This window comes from Taudactylus pleione, unplaced genomic scaffold, assembly GCF_031769625.1.
Source record: "Taudactylus pleione unplaced genomic scaffold, aTauple2 ptg000036l, whole genome shotgun sequence".
In the NCBI taxonomy this organism is placed as follows: domain Eukaryota; kingdom Metazoa; phylum Chordata; class Amphibia; order Anura; family Myobatrachidae; genus Taudactylus; species Taudactylus pleione.
In genome coordinates, this window is record NW_028284438.1 from 9786414 (window position 1) to 9810684 (window position 24271).

The following is a 24271-nucleotide window of genomic DNA, read 5'->3' on the forward strand; positions in this document are numbered from 1 at the left end:
TTTTTTGTGAACTTGTAGCATTGTGGTTTAGCTGGGTTGATTTTAAATCATCTACTTATAAGGCTTTTTTGCCACAATCCAGATCTTTCCCACCACCCCCCCCCAGCCCCCGTGCCCTTGCTTTCCCTGCTTCCTTTCCTTTTTTTCTCTCCCTTTTCTATGCCTCCTCTTACTCTTTCATTCTTGATAACTTCTGTCTAAAAATCTCTTTTTGATTAAAAAGGGCTTGACTTCCGAATACTGGGTCTTGGGAACAATTCTTTCTTATTCTCAAAGAACATTTTCTTTTCCAGATGTACAGATGACAACTTGTGGATGATACTGTATGTAGCTATTGGCATCTGTATCTTTAAATTCAAAATGTGTTCATACAAATTTAATTCCAAAAATTCTATAAGAATGTCCAAATAATCAAAACTCTTACTACTTGATTTATGGGTACATTTTAAGTTTACATATATGTTCTTTAGATATTCTAGTGATTTATCTATACTTTCCCTATTATCTTTCCTTCTAAAGATTGATCATCATTATATCTTTTTTTCCAGTTTAACATTCATAACTACACTGTTTCATAAATCCATAGATACCACACATTAAGTCGATTAGTCAAGAGGACACTCACCAGATTTCTTAATAAACAGTGGTCAAAAATATTTTTTTCATCTGTATATAAGCAAATCATTCCAGCTTGCATTTGAATAGCACCAACGTTTCGGTCTAAAGTTAGACCTTTTTCAAGGCTTGCAATCCATATTCAACAAGTTCAAATTTGCAGAAAATAGTCTAATGACTATTATATTTACATTGGGACCTTTCATATGAAGATCTTATTGGTTCTGACACCCGCTGAAGTATGTTTTGATTTTCTGCAAATTTGAAGTTGTTGAATATGGATTGCAAGCCTTGAAAAAGGTCTAACTTTAGACCGAAATGTTGGTGCTATTCAAATGCAACCTGGAATGATTTGCTTTTATACAGATGAAAAATACATTTTTGACCACTGTTTATTAAGAAATCTGGTGAGTGCCCTTTTGACTTCGACACTTAATGTGTAGTACCTATGGATTTCTGAATATTTGGACTAAGTCTAAAGTATGAGCACCCCAGTATAAGGAATTATATGATGGCGTGAGGGCAGAACTCTAATGACTTTTATATTTACACTGTTATCATAGACTTTGGTTCCCATAGGCCCATAAAAATCTTATATAGGCCGGTTCAAATTAGGTGCCGTGCCATTTGTATAAAAAAGCAGCCCAAAATCCAGTGATCACCTTCTTCCCATGATAACTCTTCAGTTATACAAAGTAATTCTGTGGAGTCTTTAATATAGGAAGGAAGAGATTTAACACAAGGCTGTAAATTTATGTCATCAAAATTAATAAATTTGCAAAGATTCCACATTGGACATTATGGGTCTCCCGGGTAGATACTCTTTATTCTTGTGCACTTTTGGTATGTGGTAAAATGTATTTATTTTTCGATGTTGGTATTATTGAATAAGATGGATGTTGAGTTTCCTATAGGTACTCATATCTCCCAATGAATTATTGGCATCTCTTAAATAACGATGTTTTATCTTGTACTACTACACCTTTGCTGGCACTTTTAATTACTAAAGGTGCATACACGCGTAAAGATTTTCTGTCCAACCATCGAACTAGTTGATTGGTTGGAATGAAAATCTGGTAAGGTATGACAGCAAATGACAATCAGCAATTTGCTCCCAAACACCGGAAAATGGACAAAAACTAGTTTGAACAAATTGTTTAGATCAAACATTTAACAAACTTGTCTGAACGACCATTTCATCTGTTTTCTGGCATTTAGGAGCAAATTGCTGATCATCAGTTACTCCCATACGTTACCAGATTTTCATTCCAGCCAATCAACTAGTTGGATGGCTGGACAGAAAATCTTTACGTGTGTACCCAGATTTTTCTCCTGAGGTTAGATTATCACTAACATTATTTGGTCTCAATTGTATTTTACTGAAGTCATCTTTAAGCAAGTCAGAGAAAATGTCAACATGACTACTTCGGCACTCCACAGCATAAAATTTTGAGGGAAGAGTTGGTGACGCTTTTTCTTTAGGACGATAGTCCAATCTAGGATTGGGGTTTCTTAGAAAGTGGCACTGTAATCTTAAATTACGTATTTACTTATTTAAATCAATAACAAGACCACATTTGTCTATATGTTGGTCCAGTGTGAATTGTAACCCCTATTCTATTAACCTACCTAACTTTGGTTATCGAGAAGAAAAATTTGAAGATGCCAGAATTATAAGTTAACAGATTTATTAACAGAAAAAAGCAATAACCCTTCAGTTAAGTTTGAAAATAAAAGACCATTTACCGGGTTACGCCATATATATATATTAAAAAGACCCCATTATAGGTCCTCATTTGCCATCTACAGTAAATCTCAATTTACAGAAAGGCCAGACCATTAAAATCTATAATATCACCCAGTAATCTAAGTCATACTTCTATATATAAAAGGAGAGTTGCTTAGTATCAAATAAGGTTGTATACCATGCACTCTTTGTAATGTTTGCAAATTTATGCATAAGAAGCCTTTTTCTTGCCAACTGGAAAATTGTAAAATATATGAACCTAAAAACCTAGTCATACTCATTATGTGTTATATACTGCACTGAATGTGGATGCGTATATTACCAGGTAGGAAAAAACAGAGTGACCAATAAAGATCCGCATACTGGAACATTTGTGTAATATACAGATAGGTCCACATCTATCCTTCATGCGCTACAAGTCACGTTACACAACACGTGAGCGCCCTGCATCTTTTGTGCAACTTTTTCCCTTAAAATGCTTATTTGCGATGCGTTAGTGTCACATGCCGCATATCAATTTAATCAGCATAATCTGCTTGTGCATCCTACTCATCGCTTTGCGAATGAGAAAGTTTTTAAAGGAAAAAGATGCTCGCGCGACTAGAAGGGCTGTTTAACACGCAAGAAGGCTAGATGTATCTGGACACATCTGTAACGAATAAAATTAAAAAACATAGTTTACGTAGACACTTTATCCCAAATGCATGGATCTAATAGTCCAGAGATTCCCAAACACGGTCCTCAAGGCTCCCCAACAGTCCAGATTTTAGAGAGATCCATGGTTGAGCACAGGTGACTTAATTAGTAACTTAGTCAATTTGATTTAACCACCTGTGCTGTCCTGTTGGAGAGCCTTGAAGACCACATTTGGGAACCTCTGTAATAGTCATACTTTCAAGTTTACAGTGTTGGAACACAGTCCCTCATATCATTATGATTTATCATTCCAAAAAAGAGACATATTGCATTTATTCATTGGACACTTTTGGGTATAGTTACTAAAGTGGGTTTTTAGATGTGGAGATGTTGCCCACGGCAACCAATCAGATTATAGCTATTATCTTCTAGAAGGTGCTAGATAAATGTTAAGTAGAATCTGATTGTTTGCTATGGGCAACAACTCTACTTCTAAAAACCTGCACTTAGTAAATATACCCCTTTAAGTGCAAAACGTCTGATTGAGGGCCTTGATATTATTTATGTTTGATTTAGCCAGCCAATAAAGTTTTTCCTTTTTTCCCTTTGTGTTTTTTTTTTTAACCCACTGTTGGATCCTCCTATTTGTCTAATGATTTTGCTGGTTATGTATCTACACTGTATGTTATGTATCACCATATTTTTGTAAACTGTGCAATAATGACACATGTAGTAGTGTATGCATTTGATATTTGTCTATGGATGTTATTTGCCTGCATAATGCCTCATTTATTTGTAGGAAAAGATATTATTTACTTGTATGATATTTTATACATGCATTGTAAAAATTATCCCAGTGATTATTGGGTCATTCCATGCCAAATCATCACAAAGAAAGTAACTTTTCAACATGACAATCTCAGATTTTTGTAAAATTTGGTAGGATGGTAGATGGCATAAAGTAACTTCCATATGTAAAATTTTAGCCCTCAATGATACACAGTGTTAATTCTAGAGGGTTTCAAACATGACAGAAAATGTAAAATCTATGCTTGCAAGGTCAAATAAAACGAGTCATAACTTTGCTTCTAATTGTGGTAGAACTTTCATGTTGGTCTTGTTTTGAAGCTAGAATCCCCTTAGTTCAGACTTCCCAAAAGGGTTTAGACTAATACAAATTATTATTAAATGCTAAATATACGTGTCTATACGTGGAACCCGATGGGGTTTTTTTCTGCTCAGACACAGAACTTCAGCCCTGTCCCGACTGTCCTCTAAGCCCCTTTTTTATTAACCCGTGGCGTGCCAGATACACGGCAGCGGTGGCTATCAAGTGGTGTAAACCATCAATGGTTCTCCATGATATTGTACCATCGATGGTTACCAATGGTGCCATCAATAGTGTCCATCGATGGAAAACCACCTATGGCCATCTTTAGAACACAAGAGAGAGACACTACATAACAAGTCTGAAATTGCCAGTTGTATGTGTAGTGCAAGAAGGGTTGAACTACCATACTTAATATTTTTTTACTCCTGTTTCCAAAGGCTTCCCAAAATTAAACTTATACCAAAGTGAGATTGTATTTAAGTGTATAACATACTTTATGTACAAAAAATTAAACATACACTTTTTTAATATATTCAAGGTCAAAGATCACTTAATGTGACCTTAAAATGTAAAAGTCAATATTTAAATATATTTTTTATGAAAACGTTTGGTCCCTTAGCTTCAAAACAAGACCAACATGAAAGTTCTACCACAATTAGAAGCAAAGTTATGGTTCATTTTAGTTGATCTTGCAAGCATAAATTAAATTTTTTTTAGTCATGTTTACAACCATGTAGCATTAACACCGTGTATCACTGAGGGCTAAAATGTTACATGTAAGTTACTTTATGCAATCTATCATTCTACCAAATTTCATTAAAAGCTGAGATGGTCAGGTTAGAAGCTGTGATTTGGCATGGAATGACCTTATAGTCCATATAGACAAGTATATTTAGCACTTAATAAAAATTTGTATTAGTCTGTCCCAATATGGCTTATGTGCTAAATAAGGGGTCCACTCCCTTATTTGCTTTAAAAAAAATGGCACTGAGTAATTGAGCCTAAAATGTTATATAAATTATCTAGAAAATATTTGTATTAAATGATTAGGTCAGCGCTTATTTCTCTGAATAGTTATATATAATTAATGTGGTGGTCATTAAGGACTTTAACATCCCCTTAATGTATTTTTAAATATCGCTGTCCCATTAATAGATTTTCTAAATAGGGCGCTGGGTGATTGTGCCAAGTGGGCAGGTAGAGTTGACTCCCTTTTTAATATTCCTCCTCACTTTGAATATTCTCACTGGCACTCTGCACCAAAAGAAACGGCTGCTGTACCTGCACCTGTCAAATTGTGGCCTCTTGGAAACACCCTTTCCCCATCCATTTACACAATTAAAAGTAAATTATGACACCTACAAAATGGGAATTCATGACCAGCATTACTAACAATTCTTCTAAACCCTTTTGGAAAGTCTGAACTAAGGGCATTCTACAGTTAGGGTTCCCTGCTTTTGACTGTTCTACTTTGAGCTTTAGTTTTATTTCCTATTCCTCAATCCTTCCCCGTGTTTCCACACTGTTTTTTGCCCGTTTTTCCTCTCTCATTTTGTCCTTATTTTTTAAAAACTAATTCAGTATATTTGATTCATATTATCACTTTTTTGCTCCATTTGAAGGTTTTTTTCTCTTATTTTGTGACTGGTTGCTTAGATTGTTTGTAACACTTAGGGGTCTATTTACTAAGCAGTGTTAGGAGACAGAGTGAAAAGTGACATGAAAGTGATACGGTGCCAGCCAATCAGCTCCCAACTGTCATCTCACAGGCTGTGTTTGAAAAATGACAGTTGAGAGCTGATTGGCTGGCACCTTATCACTTTCTTATCACTTTTCACTCTGTCTCCTAACACTGCTTAGTAAATAGACCCCTTAAATGTTTTAATCTTGAATAAAAATAGTTAGAAAAAAAAAAAGCTTAGAAGCAAGCAAAACGTATGCAGGCAGCATAAAATAATGCTTCAGAAATCTATTAATAGTTTGGAGAGCTTTTATTTAATGGTGTGGATCTGCTACTAGTATCTCCTTGATTTTCTATAGTCTGCAATCAATAGGAGTCTTGTTTTAACATTCATAGCACAGGTATTGACGTTGTATCTTTTTTGGGGGGAATAAATTGGCTTGAGAGTTGATCGATCCATTCTTTCAAGCATTAAAACATTAATAGGTCCAACACTTGTTACTATGCTTGAAGTTTCTGCATTGGAATTAGTGTAATGTGGTGTCCCCCTGTGGTAGCAGAGCATTGTTGTTATTTTTCTTTTTGCAATTAGACTCCAAAATCTTAGTACATTTTTATAGATCTGGTAAGGCAGGCTAGAAAAGCTATTTGCACTGGGAATTTCTGTACTGCTGACTTTAAGATAGTATTGTAGATTGGTGACAGGTGTGCGCAGGATATTTTTCACATCCTGATACTGTTAGATAAACTTTGCTAAAGATCATATTTAGCCATGGAAATAAGATAGACAGGTACGTCTTTAAGTAAAATTATTTATTTTGGATTTCAATTTTTTTTTTTTTAAGCAAAACTGTTAGTGCTTTTACAATTTAGTAAATACACCCTCTTTTACTTTACCTCACTCCCCTAAATTACATTTATTAATTGGTAGTGGATATTTTCATTAGAAATATTTTACTGTACAAAGAGACTTGCAATATAGTCTTGCAACTGGTATTGTTTGGCATACTCTACAAATAAAATGGTGCTCATCATATGTGACAAAACCAAAAACTTATTAAAAGTTCAGATACTTTGCACATTTCTCTCTAAATAGATTTTGTATACACACAGTTTATTAATTAATATTTTTATCCATTGTTTAGAGCCTTGCTGTACCCTACCAAGAAGCAAAAGGTTTGCTGAAATGCTATTTGGCACAGCAAGGATTCGGGTCTTGGATTGTGAAGCCAAACACCTTTGAAGACTTTACAGTTTAATCCTACAAATCTACAAGAACTGCAGTTTTATGTAAATATTTCCCATTTTTTGAAAAATTCTATTTATCCTGTTGTGTACTATGCATGTTGTGCATTATATGTTTTCCATGAACACATTTAAATATTGGCAAAATTGCAAGATAGCATTTTTCTCTCTCTCGGAATACTTTGATATTTTTTTTTTTATAAAAAGCCATTCTGTTTGTTTTGTTTGTCTGACATCTATTGTTAATTGCAACAACTTTCAGACTTTTTATTTTAAATGCTGTAAGTAAGCATATTATGTTCTGTACAAATTTACCATTTGTTACTTTTTTCGCAATATAATTGACTGAACTTTTATATTCATTTTTCATATATTTGTATACGTTCTCCCTCTTATAAAGTGCTGAAGTATGATTTATGTTAGATGCATTCAGTGGCAACAGACTATTTTTTTTTTATTAACTTTCATTGAGAAAATATCAATATATGGCATACAGAATGAGAAAAAGGGGAATATAGAGAAAAATGGTAAGTCTAATACACATTACACAATATAAAATATAACAGGTCTAGAAAGTCACAACAATTATTGTGTAAAAACAAAAAGAGCATGAAATACAACTAGCTGATATCAAGGGCAACCACTTTCATTCAGACTAAACTGAAGTGGATCATGGAGGATTTATGAATGAACTGAGTGCCTTAACAATCTGTAATATATTCCTGCCAGGGTACAGTGCTTGTTTCCATCTCAAAGTGAAAGCGAACTTTATGGAATACCTTAAGCAAAAAAGGGGGAAGGGGTTTTATTTTACATCGAGCTTATAGCAGCCCTCTGCAATTAAATTATGACCTAATATATCTGTGGTTGTACTAGAGTGGGATAGATGCGAAGGAGCTCAGGAGTAGGAGTGCACCTTATTAATCAGATTAAAAAAACTTGTCCCAAAAAGTATGAAACTGGGGTCAAGCCCAATTAAACATGACAAATATGACCAATTTCTCCTCAGTTTCACCAAAGAAACTTAGATTATGTTGGCCACATAGTATTTAAATGATCAGGAGTAAGATGCGGCCTATACAATAATTTAATATGCATTCAGAATAGGACATTGCATAAATTATCTACCTTTGAGCATCAGAAATAATGACTTAAGTCTAGTTCCCAACGGACCTGGGAGGGCAACTTAGCACACTGACAGAATTGTAACACATTATTACAATATGAAATGTTTCCCTTACCATTGCTGGAGGTAAGACTGAAGTAGTATCAAGGGGGCATACATAAAGGATGGGCAACATTCCTAAACCAATGGCTAATTTTATAGGACTGAAATAAGTTTTTAGAGGAAAGCCGTAACAATCTTGCAAACATGAAAATGGAAGCAAGATGCCACCATCCATCTGATTTCACAGGGTTTTATCCCATGGGCGTACCACACAGATAAACAGTATGTATATGGATTAATTTAGAAAGGGTAAAAATTGAAAAGTAGCAGTAGGAAGATAAACTTTCTTAATCTTTAAAATAAACATCCCAGACCTGCAATGAGACTCATGGAGGAGAGTGTCAGAAGGGTGCATGGACTTAGACATCCACAGATTGTCCACTAGGGGGTATACAGTACAAGCAACCACTTTAAGGGTCACCCAACTCTTGACTGTTGGCAGACTCAGTCCCTAAATTGAGCAAGAAGACAAGCCTCCTGATATCTAACAAGATCAGGGAGTGCCAGTCCACTCTGTTTTTTTGGCAAGGTTCAACAAAGAATGTGCAATTTTCGGGGAGTTTATTTTTTTTATATATATACTTTTAGGAAGAAGAGACCTCTTAAATGCAGCCAGGCAGCCTAACCAGGTAATATAGGACAACCAAGACTTGGTAAAAGACAAAAATTGCTCAATCAGTGGTAGGAGATTAACATCAAAACCAGAGAAAAGGGTTGGCAAAATACGAACATCTTGTAGAGAAGTGGTCTGCAAATTTTGCTTAAACGTTGAGCAAAGTGGTCTTGAGATTAATAGGTAATGCATTTGATTTGAAAGTATTCAATTTGTAGTAAGAGGCCGTACTATAACTGTCTAGCAAGTTATGGAGACAGGACAACAAGGCCAAAGGTTCTGAAACTAAAAGGCGAACATCGTTCTCAAAAATACAAAGTTTGTGTGTCGTTTTTCCAACCATTACAGCAGGGAAATCTCCGAAGGCACAAATATTAGCAGCTAATTGTTTAATGGCTAAATAAGAGGGAAAGGGGGCATCCCTGATGGATACCATTAGTGATGGGAAACGCATAAGACAGAACCCCATTGTTGAACACCCTTGCAGAAGGTGCACTATAAAGAGCCAAAATAGAAGTAATAATTTGGTCCTAGAAGCTAAATACTGTATAGAGAGAATGGTTCACATGTATAACCAGTTTAGGCTGTCAAATGCTTTATCGGCATCAAGGGATAGCAGCACAAAACCGGTCTTGGAGCTGGATAGAGACTGAATTGTCTAAAGACCCTATGGCAGAGGTTCCCAAGTGCGGTCCTCAAGGCTCCCCAACAGTTCAGGTTTTATAGAGATCCATGGTTGAGCACAGGTGACTTAATTAGTAACTTAGTCAATTTGATTTAACCACCTGTGCTCAACCATGGATATCTCTTGAACTGTTGAGCCTTGAGGACCGCGTTTGGGAACCTCTGTGCTATGGGTTTATCTGAGGCCTGTCTAACACAAATCCCACCTGCTCGGGGTGGATTAAGGAAGGATGAAGAGGGCTAAAAATGATTAGCAATTAACTTGGCATAGAGTTGAACATTACAATTCAAGAGCGCTATAGGGTAGTAATTTTTACAACCCGCTGAGTCTTTTCCCGGCTTATATAGGTCATATTTTGTGCCTCTAACATCTGAGGGGGGACTACACTAGTCAGTGACCTTGTTGAACATTGCCATAAGAGTGGAAACCAAATGGTCTTGGGTTCAAATATAGAAATTATTAATAAAACCGTCGGGCCAGGAGTTGTAGCAGTCGGGAGGGGCCATATTAATGTTTCCAATTCATGGGCCATCCGGGGTGCTTTAATTTCCCTCAATTGGTCTCTGGACAGAGGAGGCAAATCCAGACCATTCAAAAAGGTCTGAATAGAAGAGGTTGAGGAGTAAATGGATCCAGGGATAAATTACTAAGTTGTCTATAGTAATTGCAATAGTGTCAGGATTGGCAATTTTAATACCTGTAGGGGAAAATTGTTTTTAATCCTGTTTCTAGCCTGTCGGGCCCTCAATTTACAAGCCAGTAGTTTCCCAGCACTATTGTCAACAGAGTAAATCTTCTGACTCAGTGTATTACGGATAGCCTGGGTATTTGCCATCAGAAGCTTTTGTAATTTACTTCTACAGGAAGAGAGGACAATTTCTTGTCTAGAGCTTTAGAAGGGTGACTTATTACGATTCTCAACCTCTCAAAACCAAGCTTTCAACACCATCTGAGAGTGGGTATTTTGTCGTTTAAGTCTAGCACCTGCTTAAATAGCTGTACCTCTAATTACCGCCTTAAGATCGCACCAGAAGTTAAAAATAGAAGTGTTAGCTGGGGAGTTAGTATCAAGGTAGGTCTAAAGACTGCTTAGCAGTAATATCTAACAAAAGGTGGGAGGATACAGATGTGTCCACATACATCTATCCTCCATGCACTACAAGTTGCGCCACACATAACACGGGAGCTCTGTGTGCATCGGTAGCGCTGAGCGTCTTTCGTGCAACTTTTAACCTTCAAATGCATCTTATTTATACAGTGATGTGCATAGCTAGCACAAACTGGTTCTGCTGATAAAAATTATATGCAGTGTGCCTATATTCTGTGTACGACTGCGGGTATATTTGGATGCGTAACGCTACGTTACAGTGTCAGTGGCTGTAACATTATAACGTAGCGTTTCACATGCAGATACACCCGCAGATGCTCAGACAATATAGGAATGCTGTATATCTTTTTAATCAGCAGAAGCTGCTTGTGCTAACTATTTGCATCACTGCTTAAGAATAATATGCATTTGAAAGTAAAAAGTTGCACAAAACACGCTCAGTGCTACAGAGTCAAGCCGCGACATGGCGCGATTAGAAGGGCTGTTCAGTGCGCAAGGAGGCTAGATGTATGTGGACACATCTGTAATTTCCAAGGGCGTGGGGGCACTTTTAATAGGTTAAGGCCCCATGACCACAAGTAGGTCAATGCAGGAATTATTAACACTGAGAAATTGTTAGTCTTATCCCATTGGATTCTGCTGCCTAAAATTGTCTTGTAGATCACATTCTGCAAAGAGGTTACAAAATGCTGAGTATGTCTCAGCCTCTTTCCCCCCAGCCCCAGTGTGTCAGCCTCTCTCCCCCCCATCCCCAGCGTGTGTCAGCCTCTTTCCCCCCCAGCCCCAACATGTCAGCCTCTTTCCCCCCAGCCCCAGTGAGTCAGCCTCGCCCTAGCATGTCAGCCTCTTTCCCCCCAGCGTGTCAGCCTCTTTCCGCCCAGCCCCAGTGTGTCAGCTTCTCTCCCCCCCAGCCCCAGCGTGTGTCAGCCTCTTTCCCCCCCAGCCCCAATGTGTCAGCCTCTTTCCCCCCAGCCCCAGTGAGTCAGCCTCTCCCTAGCCCCAGCGAGTGTCAGCCTCTTCCACCCCAGCCCCAGCGAGTATCAGCCTCTTTCCCCCCAGCCCCAGTGTGTAAGCCTCTCTCCCCCCCAGCCCCAGCGTGTCTCAACCTCTCCCCCCCAGCCCCAGCATGTGTCAGCCTCTTCCCCCCCCAAGCATGTGTCAGCCTCTTTCCTCCCCCAGCCTCAGCGTGTCAGCCTCTTTCCCCCCAGCCCCAGCGTGTCTCAGCCTCTTTTCCAGCCCCAGCGTGTGTCTCAGCCTCTTTTCCCCCCAGTGTGTGTCAGCCTCTTTCTCCCCAGCCCCAGCCTGTGTCAGCCTCTTTCCCCCCAGCCCATGTGTCATCCTCTCTCCCCCCAGCCCCAGCATGTCTCAACCTCTCTCTTCCCCAGCCCCAGCGTGAGCCTCTTTCCCCCCCCAGCATGTCAGCCTCTTTCCTCCCCCAGCATGTCAGCCTCTTTTCCCCCCAGCTCCAGTGTGTGTGTCAGCCTCTCCCCCCCCCCCAGCCCCAGTGCATGTCAGCCTCTTTCTCCCCCCCCCCCCCCCCATGCCCCTTATATCCTTCCTCCTCTCGTTCCGCGGCTTCTCTCGATCCTCTCCAGCAGCCCAGCCCCTTGTTATGACATGGTGCACGTGACGTCATGACGTCACGCGCGCCTTGTCATAACAAGGGGCTAGGCTGCGGCGGGTGTCTGTCATCATATTGGAGCCGGAGCGGCCGATGCGGGCCCGCTCCGGCTACAATTTACTTAATGAGGACCAGGTCGGGGGGCAGCAGTGCTGTCTGATGAAGGCGGCCATGGACCCCTGCACCACAGCGGCCCCGCCGCTAGTTCTGCCCCTGTCAGACACCATGTTCTTGAGGAACCCATACAAAAAGAAAATCTCCCTTTATAAAAGCTTCTAGCTTTGGAGCCAAACATAAACCTTTAAGTGGGCAGCCTTGGAAAACCTGTCCACTACTACCCAGATGGTATTAAACCCTTGACAAGGAGGTAGATATGTCACAAAGTCCATGGAGTTGTGGGTCCAAGGACGACCAGGCACTGGTAGTGGAAGCAGAGGCCCCGGTGGAGTGTGTGGCCGAACTTTGTGTTGAGCACAAGTGTGACAGGCTCCTACGAAGTCCTTGACATCCTGATGAACTGTCGGCCAACAATAGCTCCTGAAGATTAGGTCTCAAGTTTTCCTTGAGCCTGCATGACCGGTGAAGCGTGATGAATGAGCCCACTGAAGTAACTTAGACCGGAGCTCAGGTGCTATAAAAGTTTTTCCCAGAGGAATCTTGACCCTGTTGGTGACTGCAAGCAAACGAGGTTCAGAATGGGCTTGCCTTCCCTTACTTCCTCCATTTCAGCAGAACTGAATGCTTGGGACAGAGCATCTGCCTTTATGTTTTTATTTCAGGGGCGTTCGGTAATGACCAAATTGAACCGATCGAAAAATAATGACCACCTGGATTGACGGTAATTTAAGCAGTGGGCTGTATTAAGGCAAATCAGGTTCTTATGTTTGGTATAACCTGTCACCGGAAATTTAGCTCCATCTAACAATTATCACCACTCCTGAAGGGCCAACTTGATGGCTACTTGTAGCATAATTCCTCCCAAGCGCAGAGAACTTTTGGGAGAAGAACCCACAGCAATACCACTTATACTTTTCATCCTTCTGTGACAGCACGTGGAGGTTGGTGTTTGGGCAGTGCTGTCCAAAAGGTTGGTGGCAATTTGTTTGTCTCAGAATGGGTGCTGAAAGGAAGCACTGCTTTAGATGGACAAAAGCTTCCTCTGCCTCAGGAGGCCACACTCGAGTGTCTTGACCCTTTCTGGTAAGAGCAGTGATGGGAGCTGCAATGGAGTAGTAGTTCCTGATGGACTAGTAGTTCCTGATAAACTGGCAATAGATGTTGCAAAAACCCAGGCAGCGTTGTATTGCTTTCAACCCGATTGGATGGGACCAGTTGACAATTGCGGTAAGCTTCTCTGGATCTATCCGAAGGCAAGAACCCAAAATTATGTACCCCAGAAATGTTAATTTCTTTTGCTCAAAGGAGCATTTCTTAAACTTGCAGAAAAGCTGGTTGCCCGGAGTCATGACAGCACCTCACGTACATGTTGATGACTCGCTATCTCTTTAGAGAATATCAGGATGTCGTCCAGGTATACCACCACGTACTTATATAACAGGTCCCGGAAGATATGGTTCATATACTTTTGGAAAACAGCTGGGATGTTGCTTAATCCAAAAGGCATGACTAAGTACTTGTAGTGGCCATCTTCTATTCGTCCCCAGATCTGATTCTAAGTAAATTGTATGCCCCGCGAATATCTAGTTTGGTAAAATTCCCTGCCCCTTTTATCCAATCAGAGAGCTCTAAGATCAGAGGTAGGCGAAACCAGTCCTTGATGGTAATAATCATCCAGAGGTGTTGGCAATTCCCTGGATGCAAGTACCTCTTTGATTATTCCCTTGCATAAATGCGGCGAACAAGGCTTCGTACCACCCTAACTCCGAGGCCAGGGATCTAAACTGTACCACATACTGTCCTGCAGATTGGTTGTCTTGCTTCAAATTCAGAATAGCTGACCCTGCGGAGGATACTTGACCAGGTTCATCAAAGACCTTCCGGAAAGCTGCCGGGAAACCAGTACTGCTGTTAACCATTGGCCCAAGCCAATGCCTGACCGGATAGTAGTGAGATCACATAAGCCACTTTCATCCTTTCGGAAGGGAAATTCGCCGCCTGGACCTCACACTGAATAGAGCACTGATTCAGGAATCCTCGACAGCCTTTGGGATCCGTAACAGTACGGAAACACCTGCAGCTTGCACAGTCACCGTAGTAGGTGGAGCTGGTTGTACCGGAGATGGCGGGGCGACGCCAACTCGTTGCATTAGCGTTTGCATACACTGCATAATCTGAGCCTGGTCTTGTTTTTGTTTCTCAACTCTGGCGAGGAGGTTCTCAAGCAAGTCACGTGGTAACAGATTACCAGCAGCATCCATGTTGGCCACAGTATTTTGTCGCAACTCTCAGGTCGGTAATGGATGCAAACCCGTATTTGGGATTGGTGAGACCTATTACTAAGGAGTATGAACTTGGCTGCATCTGACACGCAGGTTGCGGCCCTCAGACTAGGTTCCCCAAAGCAGGTGCTGGTGAGCTCTGAATGGAGCAGCGGGCCTGATTCAGACCCGGTGACTAGATGCGTACGCTCGTTCTCAGCGTATGCAAATCCGGAACACACCCAGCAAGGCAGGCGATTGCACGGCAAGGAAATAAGCACGCAAATTATGTCTTTGCGTGCGTTCACTTTGTGTATGCAGATGCCCACCAGCCTGTCTTAAGTCACGTCATCTCCAGGAAATGTATGCAACCATCGGTACATCAGGTACCATCGGGAGCCTTCGCAGCGCTTGAGGTTGACTTTACCCTACCTCAAGCACTGCGAGCACTTCAGTGTAAAATCCAGCCAGGTGACGTGTACTATGATGCTGCCTGTTAATTATGCACGTCTCTGAAACGGCATTAAGATTCCCAGACACGCCTGCGTTTGCACCTCCACTTCCCCGTTTCTAGTGGCCCGCCCCTGTTACCCACCCATAAACTGCTTCTCCTGTCACTCATTCAGCTGGGTTGTCTATGCTGGGCGAGTGAACGCTTCCCGATCTTTGGCAGTGGTTTGCGCACGCGCACTGCGATGCATACACATGCGCACAATGCGAACCATCGGCAGCTACGAGCGAACGCTTCTTAGTGTCCGGGTCTGAATCAGTCCCAGAGTACGATGAATACGTACAGCGTACTCAAAAGGCTGGGTTGGACAAGACGGTACCAGGTAGCAGACGTATGCAGGTCACGGAGGATAGCCAAGTTCAAAATTGGAACACAAAGCACAGTACCAGGTAGAAGACGAAATCAGGTCACGAACAAAGCAAAGGCCAAGAGTGGAATGCTGCAGTAAGGTTTGAGAGCCTATTCTCTGGCACTGGAGTGCTCCCAGGGACTTCCTTATATAGGCAGGGCTTGAATTGAGGCACTTCCTGTGACATCACCAGGAGGCGTGTGTGGCCCATTAAGACTCTACTAAGTGGCCCTATGGAAGCCACAGTCACAATCCTGAAGCCGCCAGGAAAGAACCACAGCGTGCCCCTGGCGGCTGTAACAACAGAAACGCCGGGTAAGTACTTTGGGCAGCGAGCACCGAGGACCTCCCGCCCGCTGCCTGACAGACACCGCTCGACACCAGCACTGCCAGACCAGGTACGCGGACACCGGAACCTGGTGCGCTGTGACACAGACGCCTCCCTGATGGTATTGCATGATGTACCTGCCTGTATTTCTCCGCATTGAGGACACCATTAATGCTGACCAAATCCTCAAGTCCATATGCTGAAATGCAGCTCCAAACTTGCAAGTAACCTCCACCATGCGTCTCTGTTGCCTGCAGACACATTATTGTACCACTCTCCAGCCCTTCAGCGAACAAACTGCCTTCTGTTACAGCAAAATATTAAAAATTTTGACTCCTCAGTCCAGAGCACCTGCTGCCATTTTTCTGCACCCCAGATCCTATGTTTTTGTGCATAGTTGAGTCACTTGGCCTTGTTTCCAAGTCTAAGGTATGACTTTTTGGGCACAATTCTTCCCTGAAGACCACTTCTGGACAGACTTCTCCCATTGGTTTCTGCCAGTTTTTTTTTTTTTTTAATTGAGTATTTTTTATTGAAAATGTTCTCCAATTGAACAATATAACAGTAAAAAACACAAAATCACACATCAAAATCATAAAACATATCCATCACGAATATAGAATATCTAATATAAATAACATTCGCAAATTGCAGAGCATAGCAGAGAAAAAAACAGCATATATCAACATTATATAAAGTGTGTATGTGTGTGTGTGTATATATATATATATATATGTATATATGTATATATATATATGTATATATATATATAGAGAGAGAGAGAGAGAGAGAGAGAGAGATAATAGAATCAGTGCAGAATTGTATCAAAATCTAGTACAGAATATACAATATATTTTATGCTAGAGCATTAAGCCTTAAATGTTAGGGCACATAATGTAGAAACCTCCATTCCTAATATGCATTAGATAATCCTATATAAACAGCTTTGAGCAAGATCCAAACTTATGGAGCGTACACACTAGACAATATGCTCCCTGAGTGATATCGTCTAGTGTGTCCCCAGCAGGCTGTGCTCAATGTCGTTCATGACATTGAGCACACCCGCTGAACGATATAATTAACGATATCGTTCAGCGCCGGGCTCTCTCCCCCATTCCATAACATGCAGCAACCTGACGACATCGTCAGGTTGGCCTGCATGTTAACCCGATGATCGATAATGACGAACGACCCGCGGGAACGCGCGTCATCGTTTTTGTGTTAAAAATGGACGATAAAGTGGACGACTGAACGATATCGTTATCGTTCAGTCGTCCACTTTAATCGCCCAGTGTGTATGTACCTATAGTCTGACTTTCAATCAATAAACATAACATAAAATTTAGAGTCTAGGTAAAGTATGCTGAACTTAGCATATGTAGATTGTAACCATCTCTGATCTATTCGGTCAAACTTGGATTCAGCTTTACTAGTAGTATATAAATACCGCTCATGAGATATTGTGGTATGAACTAGAGCAACCCACGTTTGAACCTCAGGACCCGTGGTAGCCATCCACGCTCTCGCTATACATACTTTGGCCGAGGATGTTTTTGATAGGTACACTAGACAATATATGCTTCATTTATGTACCTTTGCCAAAGTACCAAGACTACAAACTGCCGGAGTCAAAGCAGATTGGGGTATAGTTGATGATTCAGTTACTTCAATTACCTGCCCCAGAAACTGTGCACCTTTGGCCAGGACCAAAGGAGATGCCAAAAGGTCCCTTGGGAGCACCCACATATAGGACAAATATTAGCACGCCTCCCAATTAAAAGAGACGTACAGGTCAACAAATGTGTAATGTGAGTGTGAAGAAAATAACAACATGCTACTGGCTTTATCCTGCAAATGTATCGTCCACACAGCTTGTGACGCCAACCATTTAAGTCTTGGTGATCCAAGGCTATCGCACAAATACGCCAATTCTAGATTTTAACATGCAGTCTCAAGTTCTAATTCCTTTTGTCTATGGAAAACTTTAAGTTCAGATATTCTTTTTATTAATGTACCTCTGAAATAGGCCTTGAAGGCATCCCATGTCATCGCTACCAAGGCAGAACCTATATTATCTGTGAAAAACCCCTTCCAAAGTGCTTCTAACTCTGAGCCTGCTCCCATTTGTTGCAGCCAGAAAGGGTTGAGTTTCCAAATTGACTGCCATTTAGGACTGGCCAGGTGAATTGTCATAATGAACGGGGAATGGTCAGAGATTGCTCTTGCTTCATATTCTATATGGGAGACCACAGGAAGTAATTATGAGAGACCAGAGTTAGGTCCATTCTTGAAAAAGAGTAATACGTATGGGAAAAACATGAAAACTGGCGCACATTGGGTTGTTTGAGTTTCCAAACATCATGTCAACCTAGATCAGCATTATAACTGGAAAAGCCACTACCGCTTTGTTTCTGAGGTACATCTGTTTCACGCCATATATCAAGAGCTGAATTAATCACATTATTAAAATCCCCTAAACATACTACTGATGTAGATGGGGAATGCGCCACAAAACCTGCAGCCTTTTTTAATACCTCATATGAAAAAGGTGGGGTAATATATATAGCTAGAAAGAGAAATTGAATTATTCAGGGTCCATAGGGATCCACAGGGATACCATGGGGAAATATTATGGTTAGAGACCAGGGGTTAAATTTACTAAGGTGAGAGTTTTTAGAAGTGAGTTTTAAAAGTGATGTTGCCCACAGCAACCAATCAGATTCTACTTAAGATTTAAATAGCACCTTCTAGAATAATAGCTAGAATCTGATTGGTTGCTATGGGCAACATCACTTTTAAAACTCCTAAAAACTCTCACTTTAGTAAATTTACCCCCAGGCATCAAACAGTTAAAGCTTCAGCTCCCAGGATGCCTTGGGTCCTCCTCAATATATACCCCGTCCATAGCCATAGGAATTCAGTTTTGTTTGGTGTGGCAGGATCAAGACGCAGCTTTGTAACAGGGAACTGTTCTGGCAGTCCTAAGCTTTTATTTTATGTTATGTTTTTTGGGTTGGCAGTACCAAGCGTCTGAATTAAAACACATATACTGCGACTCCATCTACCTCTGCCGGACCGCAACACCACTAACTGGGCTGGTGATTTTGGTGGGTCGCGGCTAAGCTTACTATCTGCTGGCTGTGACCTGGACTGCAACCGGAGTTACGGAGATGTCTGGTAAGGCGATTCCCCACTTACAGGAAATTGCGAGCGGCAGTCCTTGTTTTTGGTGTCGGAGACGCACCAGAAGCCGCTGCAGTTAGGGACCGGGATTGTCCATGTCCTAACTACACCACCGGAGCCTTATCGTCTTGATGCCGGGGATCAGCAGCAGACAGACACTTCTGCTGCCATGAGGCCAGTGTACCCGGCTGGTTAACGCAGCCTAGAGTAGGTAGGCCCTCCCCTGGCAGCTCCTACCCCAATCCAGATGCAGTTCCTACGAAGGGTTTCACGCGTCTGGGTCACTCTGCCTACCCTCCATGTGTATATGAGACGCTCACGGTCTACGCTCTGTGCGCCCTGTAGCTGTTGGTCTAAGGAGTGTTTGGTTCAGTCAGAATACCTCTCCCTTGGTTACGGTATATAGTGCTCTATATCCTACCATTCCTTTGTATCTGTGTAGTTGATTTAGAGTACATTGTCATTTTATTACATATGCATTGTATGTGACTGTTTGCTAGCTGCCGTATTGACAATCACTTTTATTTCTGTCTGTCAATTATAACTATCACTGTTTTTTTTTCTCTCCATCCTTTGGTTTGTGTGTTGTCTGTTATAAAGAGCCACCTCACCAGTCCAGTTTACCTATCCTGGACAAGAGCCTTCTTGGGTGTCTTCTTTTTTCAGGTAATGAACCAGTTTGTGGATCATATGACTGCTCCCACTATACCTCCTTGGATGGGGTGTCCACAGCATGCGATGTTTGCACCTCCAATGCATCCTCTCTGAAAGGATGTTTATGGCCATTCTAGTCAGAGTATGGCACCGTCTAAAGTTGATAGCAGACCGGTAGTTACTAAGGCGCCTAAGCGCAAGTTAGATTTTTATCAATCTGCACAACTTATGGACTCAGACGCATCATCGGAGGATTCATATGATGCGCAAGGTTTCTCTCCATGGTCTAGTTTGGGGAGGACGACCATCCATCCACAGTGGATGTTCCTTCTTTGGTGTGGGGGCGGTTAAATCAGGATGATTAACCAGCTCATAGTAAGAAGGCTACAGTGTTTAAACACCATCAGAAGGTGGTCAAAACCGAGTTCACTGATTCTGAACAGCTCACTGAGCTTATAGATGAGGCATGGGGTAACCCGGACAAACGTTTTTATGTGAATAAGAGATGTTGTATCCTTTCCCAGCTTCTGTATGTGCTAAACAGGAGGTACCTCCTACTGTGGATTCTCATGTAACACAGTTGATAAAAAATGCTACATTGCCTATTTCGTCAACATCTTCCCTGAAGGGTTCCATGTATAAAAAGATTGAGGTGTCTTAAAATAATTTCTTCATCATCTGGAGTGGTTACTTGTCAAGCTATGGCCAAAGGTAGCCAAAGCGGTTAAAGAATGGATGGGCGCATTGGAAAATTCTTTACCAAATGCTACCAGAGAACAGATTATGTATATCTCTCATATACGGGAAGCGGCTTCCTATCTGGGAGAAGCTACTGTAGATGCTGTATTTTTTAGCTTCTAAAGCATCAGCAGCTTCAATAGTGGCACGCAGGGCCCTTTGGTTACTGTTGATAGAGGATCAAAGAGGACTTTAGAGGTTTTACCTTTCTATGGAAAAGTACTTTTTGGAGCAGAGTTGGATAAAATAATAGCTACTCTGGGTGCTTCAAAGTCAGCAGGTTTGCCATCTTCGGTTTGGTCCTTTGGTTCTCAGGGATGAGCAAGGGAACAGCCTTCCTCTAAGGCATCTGGCTTTCGCAAAATATCAAGGTGACAAACTAAGAGATCTGGGCAGGCAAGACGACCAGCTACTAAGCCGGATAACAAACCCTCTGCCTCTAGCAATGCAGGTCCTAGGATCAATGGTATCCACCTTCAACATGACATGGTGAGGTATTCTTAGTTCCATTCCAGGCCTCTGCAAAGATTGATTCTCTCCAAATGGAATGGACAGTATCATCAAATGAAGTTCCAGAGGATCCTTCTTACTCCAGAGGTTCGTCACTCCCTCCTGTGGTGGCTGAGAAAGGATTATCTGAACAAAGGGCGCCCATTCTGGATTCAAAATTGGGTACTGCTCACCACAGATGCCAGGTATCGTGAATGGGGAGCAGTGACAGGTTATCACACCTTTCAGGGAAGATGGACAACTCAGGAAAGTCATCTGCCAATAAACATTATAGAACTACGAGCAGTATACAAAGCACTTACCAGGGCACAGGACCTGCTTCAGGGTAAGCCGGCCCAGATCAAGTCTGACAGTGGCCTACCTCAATCATCAGGGAAGCACAAGAAGTTACGCAACCATGAAAGAGGTGACAAGGGTTCTGACTTGGGCAGAACATAGTCTTCCGGCCATCTTGGAAATATTCATACCGGGAGTACTCAATTGGGAAGCAGACTGGTCTCTCCATCTGGGAGTTTTTCAGCTTCTGGTAAACAAATGGGGTCTGCCAGAAATCTCATGGCATCACGTCTCAACCACAAGGTACGGGTCCAGGTCCAGAGACCCATCAGCAGCCTTTGTGGGCGCACTGGCAGTAAGATGGGACTTCAAGCTGGCGTATCTCTTTCCTCCGATTTCCCTCCTCCCAAGTGTTCTCAGGAAATTCAAGCAGGAAGGCGGAACAGGAATACTGGTGGCTCCGGCTTGGCCCAGACGTCATTGGTTCACCGACATACAGATTCTGTATACTCTTCCTCTATGGCAGGATCTGCTAACGCATGGTCCTTGATGGCATCCGGATTTACCTCGTCTGGCTTTGACGGCGTGGCTCTTGAATCTTCCATTTTAAGAGCAAAAGGTTTTTCCAGTCCTGTAATTCAGACAATGCTTAGGGCACGAAAGCCTGCCTCTGCCCTCATCTATTACAGGGTCTGGCATTCTTGTGGTCAGTGGTGTGCCCACAGGAAGTATGATCCTAAGGTCTTTCCAGGATACTGGCTTTTCTCCAGTTGGGTTTAGACCGTGGTTTCCGCCTGGCCACTTTGAAAGTGCAGGTTTCTGCACTGTAAGTCTGGTTCCAGAGGAAGATTGCCTCATTACCAGAAATTAGAATTTTTAATCAGGGAGTTCTGCGAGTTCAGCCTCCTTTTGTTCCACCGGTAGCACTGTGGGATTGTTGTTGGTTCTTAAGGGGCTACAAGCTCCCCCATTTGAACCCTTTGACGCTGTAGATTTAAAATGGTTGACAGCAAAGACACTTTGTCTCCTTGCTATCTCTCCTGCACACAGAATCTTTGATTTGACAGCGCTTTCTTGTCGCTCCCCATTTTTTATTTTTCACTAGGATTAAGCTGTTCTTCATACTAGAGAGGGTTACCTTCCTAAGGTTGTGTCCCGTTTTCATGTGAATGAAGAAATAATCGTTCCAGCTTTTCAGGCTCCATATCTTTCTGTACGTGAAGCCTCCCTGGATGTAGTTAATGCGCTCCGTATCTATGTGGAGCATACAAACTCTGTTAGAAAATCAGATGCTCTTTTTGTATTATATGATTTTCACAAATGAGGATGTCAGCTAATAAGCAGACACTGGCGAGATGGCTGCACATGACTATCTCTCAGGTGTACACATAGGCTGATCTCCCTGTCCCAAGCACGGTGACAGCACATTCTACTCGGTCTGTAAGGTCATCGTGAGCATTTAGCCTTGGTGCCTCTGTTGAACAGTTGTGCAAGGCAGCCACGTAGTGTTCTGTTCACACTTTTCAGGTTGTATGCCTTTGACACTTTTGTCTCTCAGGATGCTTCTTTTGGGCGACGAGTTCTCCTTTCTGCTCAGGAGCGTCCCCCACCATAGAGGAACTGCTTTAGGACATCCCCATAGTATCCCTGTGGATCCCTATAGACCCTGAAGAAGAAAATAAGAGTTATGGTAGACTTACCTTGATAACTCCTTAATCCATAGGGTTCACCGGGCACCCACCCTGATGCACCTGGTTGCATGAGTAATTTTTTTTCTCTGGCATACATTCCCTCATTTTGTGTAAGAGTGTTTCTGATTGCTCTTCCTTCTCCTGCCTTGGGGCTTGTTAACTAAACTGAAGTCCTATGGCTAGGGGCGGGGTATATATGGAGGAGGATCCAAGGCAATATGGGAGCTGAAGCTTTAACTGTTTGGTTCCTGGTCTCCAACCATAATTTTCCTCCATGGTATCCCAGTGGACCCTATGGACCTCGAAGAAAAGGAGTTATCTAGGTAAGTCTCCCATAACTCTTATTATGTTACAGTCAAGGGACACAGATCGTCCTACTGGATCAGTAGTTTAGAAATGTTTTTTTAATCAATATAGAGACACCCCTGGAAGCTGATGTATGGGAGACATGAAATGCCTAACCCACGCATGGCTTTCTGAGAGAAAGAACTTGCTCTCAATTATATGCATCTCAATAAGGCAAACTATATCAGGGTCATACAGTAGCACCTTGAGGACCAGGGAACATTTGAGCTTGTCATTTATCCCTCGAATATTCCAGTTTAACAATATAATCATAAAAGTTTGGCTTGAATGGCTACCTCTAATGCATAAACTGTACATCTATTCGATAATGCCCATATAACCCAGTGTATACAATGCTGTGCCTACGTTTGCTCTGCAATCCACTCATATACCGTACCATACAACATGAAAAGAAATAACATAATATAAAGGACATGAATAACAAAAGAAGTGAGAAAACCTGGTTTCTGCAAGTTTTGAGCTGGTGGCACTTCTGGACAGCAAGGGGATCCATCTATCAGCCCATCTGACAGCTTCTTGACATTTTATTACAACCTTGTGTTGTTGTAGAAAAAACAAACCTCAAGGATACAATTGCTCTTCTATTATAATAACAGTTTAAAACCTTACCAGACAATACTCTTCTATGTATACTTGATGCACATAGTTTATATGGAATTGGTATGTAATGCCGGCTGTCAGGATGCCTCCTGTCAGAATACCGACAGCGGCGTCCCGATGGTTGGTACCCTTACCCCTTGCTTTTTGTAGCCTAACCCTAACCCTCCCCACAACGCATCCTAAGCCTCTCCATTAGTGCCTAAACCTAAGTCTCCCCCCTTCGTGCCTAAACCTACCCTCCCCCCTTAGTGCCTAACCCTCCCAGTGGTGCCTAACCATAACCTCCCAAAACCTAACCCTGCTATGCTCCCTAATCCTAACCCTCCTTACACCGCAGCTAATACCAAGGGCGCCCCGGTCTTACCTTATTCAGGGTGGCATCCTTCGGTGTTCAGGC

General features: G+C 42.0%; 1 protein-coding gene across 4 annotated transcripts in view; it reads left to right on the top strand.

Annotated features, from left to right (window-relative positions):
• Positions 1–7350, top strand: part of ADAD1 (adenosine deaminase domain containing 1) — a 216392-nt gene extending 209042 nt beyond the window's left edge. For all 4 annotated transcript variants that reach the window (XM_088452238.1, XM_088452240.1, XM_088452237.1 and 1 more), the window contains one exon: positions 6936–7350. In XM_088452238.1, the coding sequence (XP_088308364.1) occupies positions 6936–7049 (114 nt within the window). In that variant the 3' untranslated portion in view covers positions 7050–7350. The remainder of the gene's footprint in view (positions 1–6935) is intronic.
• The last annotated feature ends 16921 nt before the right edge of the window (positions 7351–24271 follow it).